The sequence below is a fragment of the Condylura cristata genome, unplaced genomic scaffold (genome assembly GCF_000260355.1).
Source record: "Condylura cristata isolate star-nosed mole 26May11 unplaced genomic scaffold, ConCri1.0 scaffold00006, whole genome shotgun sequence".
Classification (NCBI taxonomy): domain Eukaryota; kingdom Metazoa; phylum Chordata; class Mammalia; order Eulipotyphla; family Talpidae; genus Condylura; species Condylura cristata.
In genome coordinates, this window is record NW_004567107.1 from 63,515,964 (window position 1) to 63,526,468 (window position 10,505).

Genomic DNA, 10,505 nt, shown 5'->3' on the forward strand with positions numbered 1-10,505 from the left:
AAAAATAGTCTCACTCTTTGTTGTAGAATTCCACTTCTGAAAATTTAACTTAGGAAATAACCTAAAACGTTATAAAGACATATTAATAAGACTCGATAGTAGGGCATCCCTACTACACAGGGCTGATGTCACAGGGCTTAAAGTCTCAGTGCTATCAAGCTATTGCCAGCCACTACAGCATGAGTTTGATCCCCAGCAAGAGGAGCTAATCCACATAGCACAGCAGACCTCTCCTGTCTTGCCTGCTCTACCTCTCAGCAGTGTATTTCAGTAGATCCGACTGTTCTGCTTCCCACTTAGTCTCTGGTGAATCCTCTTATCCCCTGCATCTCTGGCCTATACCCCAGTTCTTGTCTGCATAAATCTGTAAAAATATTTTTCAAAATAAAATACTTCAGGAACATAGAAAACAGCAATTGCTGTATTGTTAAATAGAAAATAGTATTATAATTAAATTAAACATAAAGGGAAAAGACTAGGAGGACACCAAATGGTATTTGTATTAGTATGATTATTTTTTTTCCCATTTTTCCTATTTTTTTTTAAATATTCTTATTTAACATTAAGAAATACTTTTTCCTGAGCATTTCTGTGTGAGGGAGCATGGGGACTTAAAAAAATTTTTTTATTGTGACTCATATTTACCATTCTCTTCAAAAGGTATGAGCAGCAGCGAGACAATCTTGCCCAACAGTCATTTAACATGGAACAAGCCAATTACACCATTCAGTCATTGAAGGACACCAAGACCACGGTACCCCTAAAGTGCCCTTTCCTATGATTTTATTTTATTTTGTACTTGATTTCTTTTCCCATGGTCTTTAAAGGACAATTTAACCAAAATGATTTCTTAAGACACAACATTCTCTTTTACCTTTTTTTAGGTTGATGCTATGAAAGTGGGAGTAAAGGAAATGAAGAAAGCATACAAGCAAGTGAAAATTGACCAGATTGAGGTGAGGTGAAAATTTGATTCTGTAAGAATGTGCACTAAGCCATGCTAAAACTCTCCTTTTCTGGCACTGGCTCCTTTGTGTACTAGTCATTAGTAAAAGCCTGCATGATTTGAGCGAGAATGTGCACTGGTTTCTTAAAAGAATCCAAATGTATGTGTATGTGACAGAAAGAACACAGAAGATGGATTGAATCATGGCCCTACCAGGTACTTTCCTTATTGTTGATACAAGGATCCTAATAACTAAATATGGTTATTAAGAGGATAAAATGAATGAGCTTCTATATCTACACAAACCTTGCCTGATAGCAAAATAAGCACCCAGTAAATATGAACCCAGTTTCCTATTTGACATCTAATTTGCTTAATGAGTTTTAGTAATGATGCTGAGATTATGTACATAAAGTGTTTAACACAGCTCCTAGTTTAAGGATGGTGCTCTTTCCTATTAATTGCTCTCTATATTTTTAATAATAATGTTATTTATTAGATCCCTAAAATTAGCATCTGTTTTGAGATGGTGAACCCTTAGAACCTAACTCCTCTCACCTTTGTCCGGTGAGCAGCACAACAGACAGCAGAGGGAGTGGCTGGTGGCTGACTAGAGACAAGAGGCTACTTTTCTGCGGAAGTGATGGTGTTCTTTGCTTCTCCCCCTTGAGTAGGATATCTCTATGAGGGCAGGGACTCTAGTTGGGGCAGAGAAGTATCTGGTAAACAAATAAAGAAGAAGCTATTAAAGAAATAAAGTAGTTCTACCTAATTTAAGCAATATTTATTGGTTGAGTAACTACTATGTCTTCAGCATTTTACTGCCTCTGTAGTGATATTCTCTGGTGCTGCTGGTCTTAGGAAAGAAGGCACTTCTTCCATCTTTCTTTTTCTCAGTCCCCTTCCTTGGGCTGCCATTTCTTTAATTCTCCATCAATCTCTGCTTACAAGGAGTTAAACTTATTGATATCTTCCAGGAGATTTACTGCAAGAAATGTTTCCATATATTGAAATTTGAATTTTATCTTCTGCTTTCAGGGTTTCTGGTATTTTAATTAAAACTGTTTAATATAAACAAAATGGAAATTTTGATCTTTTGATATTCTAATATGTCTCTTTTTATTTTTTGTCTGTCTATCCTTTCCTTGCCCTAATATATTTGCCCACATGACAGGTCCAAACCCCATCTCTCTTTTTGTGCATGTGTGTGTCTTTGGCTGGGCTATATCTTTTGAATTCCATTTTGTTACAGGGCACCCCATTGTGAACTGGGCTGCCTGTCTGTGGGGCCTCACCCGTGCGCTTAAAATTCAGTTGTACTGCAGGCACACACAAAAGAGTCAATAATGGGTTTATTCACAAAAGGGGAAAAGAAAAGGAAATAACCCAGGGAAAGAGAGAGGGATACAAAGTAACTGGAATATCTTACCAACTAGGCTGACTAACAACTAACTGAAAGCCCCAAGTCACTCAGTCCCAAGAGCCGTTTCCAGAGCAAGAGAGCACCACAGCAAATGGCACCCTATAAATGGCACCTTATTTATCCTAGAATGTCTGCTTAGCTCCACCCTTGGATCCTCGCAGTTCTCTCCCTAGTACTGCTGGGAGTTGTAGTTTCTAATCACTGGAGTAGGGGGTGGAGTCCACAAGACTCAGCAGAGTTCCTTTAGGATAGCCTTCCCCTTAACAATTTGGCTTCCTAAAATATTTTACTCAAAACATTTTCTTTGTTTCATGGTTCTCATTTTTAAATTGTGTGTGTGTGTATGTGTTTGTGTAGAACACTGTATCCTTTTTGTTTTTCAGTCTGCACATTTAATAATGTTTAATAATGTTTTGTGTATTTTGCTACTGTATGTTTGTTTATCCAATACTGAATCTGCTAATTCTCCATGTGATGATTTTTTTTTCCTGTGTCTCTCCTAGAGTCAAATGCTAGGAATTCTGTTGTTAGATGATTTTGAAAACATCTTGTTATGTAATAGCATACAAATGTGATTTAACTTTTTTTTCACTCATAATTATTGTTCCAGCTTTTGTTTCTCTGTATAACAGAATGTTACATGTATAAATGTGATTTGGTAGTTGGAAATGCATAAAAGCAAGTGTTACCTTTAACACTTTTATTTTATTTTCTATTTTATTTTCTACTCTCTTCACCTTATATGAAAAGCATACCTCTGAGTTTGGGAATACTTTTTTTTTTTTTCATTACTCTAAAGAAATTCAAAATGACAGTACTGATTTGGACCTCTGTTCTACTTTATGTTGAATTTTTGGTGTATGAAGAGCATATTGCTATTCTGGAGTTGCTAAACACAATTGAAGATATATGGTATTAAGTGCTTAATGTGTTGCTTACTTCAATAAATCTTTATAGAATCCCTGTGAGGTGTGACTATTTAGAAACCCATTTTACATGGGCCTCCCTGATGGCCCAAGGGGTTAAGTCCCAGCGCTATCAGGCTATTGGCAGCCACTGAAGCACGAGTTTGATCCCTGGCCAGGGAGTTGACCCACATGGCGCAGCAGACCTCACCTGCCTTACCCATTGCTCTCCTCAGCAGTGGTATTTCTGTCTCTAGTGAATTCTCTCACCAGAACCCTCACTCCCATCTCTGGCCTAGACCCCAGTTCTTATATTCATAAGTAAGTAAAGAAATCTTTGGGGGGCGATCCATTTTTATAGATAATGAAATTAAGGTTTATAGACATTACTTCTTACTCAGTAGTGACAGAATTTGAGCTTAGATATGTCTGATTCTGAGCCTGCACTCCTATTAGTATATTATATCACTTCTCACATTGGTTTTATATTATTTCTGGACTTATAGTTATCTTACAGTTAAGTACTAATAGATCATTCACAGGTGACTTATGCCCTTAGTCCACTTTTCACCACCTGGATCTCAGAGATGAAGCCTATAATGAGCCCTTGTGGTGAACCCCGTACAATTTTGTGTTAACCAGTTGTTTCCACCACTGCCTCATTTTCCTGCTCAGTGTAGTTACCCTTTGGCTAACTCAAAAAGTTATTTGCTTGCCTCATTACTTCCTTTCCTCCATTGACTCTATTGAATAGGAGAATGTTGCTTTTGCTTGATTTAATGTTTCCAGTAAACTTTCTATAATGACATTGTTGATGTGCTTCTGTTCTCACAATGAGGTGCCTTAAATTCAAATGCAGGATGACCAATTCTTTTTTTTTAAGTTTTCATTAATCACCAAATAAGAGGATTATGTGGAGTAGTTGTATTCATGGTTATTATTAGGGGAAATCATTAGGCTTGTGATTTCTTTAAGGTGTCATTTTTTTTTTAATGAAAATACTTTTTTTTTTTTTCGTTTGTTTATGCATACAGAGCTGGGGTACAGGTCAGAGGAGCAGGGGCAGTGAGAGGATTCACCAGAGACAGAGTGGGGAGCAGAACAGACTGACTGACAAAGTACACTGCTGAGGGGAACAGCTGGCGGGTCAGGAGAGGCCTACTGCACCATGTGGTACCCCAGGTTAGGGATCGAACTCATGCTGAAGTGGCTTTAGCTTTTGTAGTGCTGTGCTTTAACCTGCTGTGCCACCAGGGAGGGCCCAACGTGTCATATTTTTAATTAGAAGGAACATTCAAGAATTACTCAAGGGGCCTCGTTGGTGGCCTCAAGGTTAAGCCTCAGCACTATCACCGATATGGCCTGAGTTCGATCCCTAGCCTGCAGCCTAACCCACGTGGTGCAGCAGACCTCTTCATCTCCTGCTGCTCCTCTCAGCAGTGTATTTCAGTAACTGCCTGTTCTGCTCCCCACTCTTCTCTGGTGATTCCTCTCAACCATGTAAAAAAGGAACTACTCAAGCCTGTTCTTTAAAGGAGCACCAGCTCAGGTATTGACCAAAAATAGTACTAGCCAAGGACTGAAGCAAATAGAACTAACAGTTGAGAACTGGCTATGTGCTCATCATTTTTAAAAAATTGCTTGTTTCTAAGGAGAGAGTAGAGCTTGGGGATAATTGGAGAAAAATGGTAAGAATGGATAAAAATTCTGTCATATATTTTTGTAGGATTTACAAGACCAGCTAGAGGATATGATGGAAGATGCAAATGAAATTCAGGAGGCACTGAGTCGTAGTTATGGCACCCCAGAATTAGATGAAGATGACCTAGAAGCAGGTAAGTTACATGAAAGGCAGTGGCTACATACCTTTAGAGTCTGAAAAGAGTGACTGCCTGGAACTTCTTCCCAAATGCTGGAAAACATTTTGTTGAGGATTTCCTGAGAATTCATTTATGGTACAGTCTCTGGTCAAAGAATTTCTGAGGCATCAGACTTGCATACTCCACCAGAAACTATGAGAAAGGTTGAGGAGGACAACATCTAAAGGAAGGATTTAGCAAAGAACTCTGCTGACTCGCTCCTTGGTGTCTAAATAGTCCCTTGCCTGCTGTTTTCCTTTTAATTTTTTTCTTCATATTTTCCTACTTAGAATCCTCTCTCTCAAAACAATGAAGCAGATCAAAAAATAGTAGTTGTTTCTAAAAATGGAGCTTCCATATGACCCAGCAATCCCACTCCTAGGTATCTACCCAAAAGACACAAAAACACTGATTCAAAAGGACACCTGCACCCCCAGGTTTACTGCTGCTTTATTTGCAATTGGAAAGACATGGAAACAGCCCCAATGCCCAAAAGTAGATGACTGGATTAAAAAGCTGTGGTACATATACGCAATGGAATATTACTCAGTAAACAAAAGAAATAAACACATGCCTTTTGCAGCAACATGGAGCTGAGAAAGATCATGCTTAGTGAAATATGCCAGAAAGAAAAGGAAAGATACCAGATGGTTTCACTCATAGCAGGAGTATAATGGAGCAGGCGAGAAAATAATAACAATAAAGAATAGCTATATACTAGAGACATTTTATGAGGATGGAGTGGGGAATGAGATCAAAAACAGTGGGAGGAGGGAAATGCACTGGACTATGGTGATGGCACACGGGTGATTTGGTGATGGGTAGCCCCCAGGGATTATAACTGCGATGAAAAAATGCACAAAATGATGTAAAAGTAAACTATTGCTTAAAAAAGAAAAGAAATAAGACTGCTGGAAAGATCAAAGAGAATTAAATTCATATAGAAACACTTAGACTAGTACCTGACATATAGCAAGTGTTCTATAAATGTTGTTACTATTCTAAAAAATATATATAGTAGTTGGTAAATAGTTAGTGTACATCTAGTATATGTTTGGCACTGTGTTAGGTGCTAGAGATTCAGCATTGAAGAATACGAGCCACGTATTCATGAAGCTTCTCTAGCAAGGGTAGAGAGCTTCTTATTTCAGGTAATTAGTTACAGAAACTCAAAACTATTGAGAAGTATTGTGTAGCATGAAGACATAGACAGGGAGTCTAACCTGGTTGGGAGTAGAGGACAAGCACAGGACATGGAGGATAATAGAGGTTATTGAGTAAAAATGGGAAGAATTATTGAGCAGGCTCAGGGAGGGAAGTTTAGAAGCTATTGCTGTAGTCCATTTAAGAGATGATGGTGGCTGAGACTAAGAAACGGAAGTGGACAGATTGAAGATACTTTTGGAGGTTGAATGCACAAGATTAGCCGTGGAGTGTGAGGGAGATGTCAGGATATCTTAATTTCTAGCATGAAAGATGGTTGATGATAGAACCTATTCATAACTAACTTTCTGTCATATTATTCTCTGTCCTATCACTGTTTCTTTCTCTCTGTGTGTTCTGTTTTGCCTGGAACCTTTTTTTCTCTAGTCATTTTTTTATTCCACATCTTGATTTTCCGCTTTTGAATCTTTATCTATAGTTGACATTTACCATGGACTTATTTCTAAAACCTGATTTCATGTCACGGTCACTTTTACATTTGTTCTTGTCAGAGTTTTCTAATTTAAATTGCTGACTTACTGATAAGTAACACTAGAATTTTGTAATGAACAGTATAGAACCTTATAAGACCTATGGAAAATCATTGTTTTATTTTAGTTTTTCATAGATTTTCATATATCAGTTCTTTTAAATATATTAATGGTCATTTTCTCTTTTGAAAGTAGAAATTAATAATCCCTTTACTTTGTTTTTAAATTTTCATCTTACTACAAATAATTTAGGTATGTGATGTTAACATTAATTCCCAGTTTTCTTGCTTACATTTCTGTGAAATGTTGACTCTTTCATTGTCAGAGTTGGATGCACTGGGTGATGAGCTTCTGGCCGATGAAGATAGTTCTTACTTGGATGAAGCAGCATCGGCACCTGCAATTCCAGAAGGCGTTCCCACTGACACAAAGAATAAGGTGAAAACTCTCTGTTTATATTTTTCTATACAGGATGGTAAAGTTTTTACACCTAATTACTGGTCTGGGAATCTAAAAGTCTGTATGTTATAACAAGGAAAGACCATCATCATTTTGGGAATCCTTGAAAGCCAAGTTTTCCTGCATTGGCCTAGGGACAGACTGCATAAAAGCACCATTGAGGCCCAGGAATGTTTTTATACAATGACACTTTGAACTTGCACTGGGTGCCATTTACAAGTTTTAGCCATTTCCTGGGAAGGCAGCAGCAGCAGCATATGCACTAAGCATGCGGGGCAGCAGTGAAAAGAAAGTTAATGATAGGGTAAAATTTTTTAAGCCAGGGATTAATAATTTAAATAGAAGTTTTGTCGTAGAAACATAGTAACTCAAAAAGGCAAAAGGATCCTCACGGGCTTTTCCTGTGGCGCAGGGGTTGAAGTCTCAGCATTATGAAGCTATCACTAGCCACTTCAGCCTGAGTTTGATCCCCAGCCAAGGAGCTGACCCACATGGCATGGCAGACCTCTCCTGTCTCGCCTGCTGCTCCCCTCAGCAATGTGATTTAGACATCTGCCTGTTCTGCTCCCTACTGTCTCTAGTGAATCCTCTCTCCCCCCTGCATCTCAGGCTTACACCCCAGTTCTTGTATGTGTAAATAAAATTTTTGTTTTAAAGGACTTAGCAAATGTAAAGCCCTGTCTAAATCAATGTAACTGGCCTTAGTATAAATAGAAAACCTTTTTCTGTTTATAAAAATCCTATGTACTGTAGCTTAGTTCCTTGTGTAATATGTCATTATTTTTTCCATCGCCACCAAATACTTATATTCCTGGTGTTTGCCTTATTTTTTAACATGGCTTTCTGAATGTACAGTGCAGTTGACAGAATTCTTGGTTGGGAGCAAGTCTCAGCTCTACCTTTATTCAAAGTGTGACTTCTGAGCAAATTAGAAACTTGTGAGTTCTCTCTGAGCCTCATCAGTTTTTCCACCTGTAAATGTTGGCAGCCTAAGGTAGTCTTACCTTTCTCTGATGCTCAGTCCACCCCACTGCACCTTACCTCCAGTTCTCTGACCACTTCAGTGTTCTAGATGTGTGGGTTACTTGAACGTTTTTCTTTTTCAAAGATTTATTTATTTATGCATACAAAACTGGGGTACAGGGGCAGTAAGAGGATTCACCAGAGACAGAGCGGGGAGCAGAACAGGCAGATCGACGAAGTACACTGCTGAGGGGAGCAGCGGGCGGGTCAGGAGAGGTCAGCCACGCCATGTGGTCACCTCCGGGGCAGGCGGGAATCGAACTCATGCTGAAGTGGCTTTAGCTTCTTAGTGCTGTGCCTTAACCCACTGCAGCACAGGGAGGGCCCCTACTTGAAAGAATTTTTATCAACACTACCATAGCCCAACTTTTCTTTTCCCTGAAGCATATTCATTATTTCCTCTTTTAGAAAGCTCTAGAGTGCTAAGTTAAACATGCTGCTAATAATGTTTTTTAAACTAACAGTGGCATCACTGCTTATAAGTTTATAATAAAATATGAAAGTAGTGATTGCCTGTCAAGGATTTGGGAGGTATTGCTTCTTTTTAGGGTATCAAATGAAAATGGGAATCTGGAGGCAAGTACTTACTCCTCAGCCTTTTCTCCTAGACCTGCCCAGTCTGGGTTTATTCCTAAGTTTTTCTGTTTTTTTCTCTTCTTTTTCCCTGCAGAGGAGCCCCTATTTTGATCTTTTATAGTTCTTTTCCTGGCTCGTCACTTTCTCCTTTACATTTCAGGAAAAGAAATCTTCATTCTCATCTTCTGAATGTGGTGTTGGTTCCTTTTTTTTTTAAGAATTAATACTTTATTGTAAGATTTTTATTTTATTTATTTTTACATAAAAGAACTAGGGTGTAGGACAAAGGGGTGAGGGTAAGAGAATTCACCAGAGGCAAGTGGGGAGCAGAACAGGCAGATCCACTGAAATATACTGCTGAGGGGAGCAGCAGGCAAAATAGGAGGGGTCTGCTGTGCCATGTGGGTCACCTTTCTGGCAGGATTGAACTTTGGCCATTGTGTGGGAGGACTGTTACTGTGGTAGAGTTGAGACTTCACCTCTCTACCACCAGGAAGGCTCGGGTTTTTGGTTTTCATTGATTAAACACTTGGAAATAAGTTTTCACAATTAATTATTTATAATTTTTTTTTTATCAATTGAAAATAGTGTCACATTGCTTTCTTTTCACAGGATGGAGTCCTGGTGGATGAATTTGGATTGCCACAGATTCCTGCTTCATAGACTTGGGTCACTCAAGTACATTGTGTAAAATAAACACATATTCTGGGACTAGGAAATATTTATCTTTCCAAATTTACGATAACAGATTTAGATTGCCTTCCTTTCTTTGAAGGAAAGATTAATTATATGTTCTTTTTCTTTTTTCCGTTAAGAAATTCAACACTCGGGGGCTGTTTTCTTCATACTAAATTTTTATTCTTGTTTGCTTATGAAAAGCTAACTTAAGAGTATCAGTGACTATATATGGCTAGTTTTCATTCATTAATGGTAATTTTAAATAAAACCAAGGAAATGGGAATCTTGAAATTCTGTGACAGTGTAACACCACAATCTCTCATTGATCTCATACAAAGATGCAAAAACTGGGACTGTTCATATGATGATTGAAAACCATTTTCTATTGTGGTATTATAGGTTGGTTAAAGTGATAGCTTTTTTCTGATGGGTTTTGTTGTCTTGTGAGTAAATCATTACTCTGTCCAGTGTTAGAATGGAATTTACACTACTATATCATGAGTGAATATTTTGATTCTCTGGTTCCCTCAGTATTACAGCCTGACTTGTAATCAGTAATGAATATTTCTTGATATTTAATGTATAGGACATTTATTTATACTCAATAAATATTTTTCAAAAGGACATAATTTTAATAATATTACTTCAGCCTAAAACCTCCAATATGGAAATAAAATCTAATACAATTGTAATGTCACTTTAGCCAAAAACTCCAATACAGTTTTAACTGGTAGCATTATGATACAGAGAAAAGAGCAGGGAACAGCCCAGTTATCAGATGGTCTGCCATCTAATAACTTTTTTTTTCATCTGATAACTTTAAAGTACCCTGTTTTTCCACATTTGTATTGCCTTTTTAGTAAAGTTATACATCACAATGCTTTTGTGAAGAATAATTGAGGTAGTGGTCCTAAATTCTCATTAACTGCAATGTGCTATTCT

General features: G+C 37.9%; 1 protein-coding gene across 1 annotated transcript in view; it reads left to right on the forward strand.

Annotated features, from left to right (window-relative positions):
- The window catches only part of CHMP5 (charged multivesicular body protein 5), a 15,259-nt gene extending 5,062 nt beyond the window's left edge, over positions 1–10,197 (forward strand). Inside the window, exons 4-8 of the mRNA XM_004677720.2 lie at positions 661–754; positions 885–956; positions 5,001–5,109; positions 7,153–7,265; positions 9,498–10,197. Coding sequence (XP_004677777.1) covers positions 661–754; positions 885–956; positions 5,001–5,109; positions 7,153–7,265; positions 9,498–9,548 — 439 coding nt within the window. The 3' untranslated portion in view covers positions 9,549–10,197. The remainder of the gene's footprint in view (positions 1–660; positions 755–884; positions 957–5,000; positions 5,110–7,152; positions 7,266–9,497) is intronic.
- The last annotated feature ends 308 nt before the right edge of the window (positions 10,198–10,505 follow it).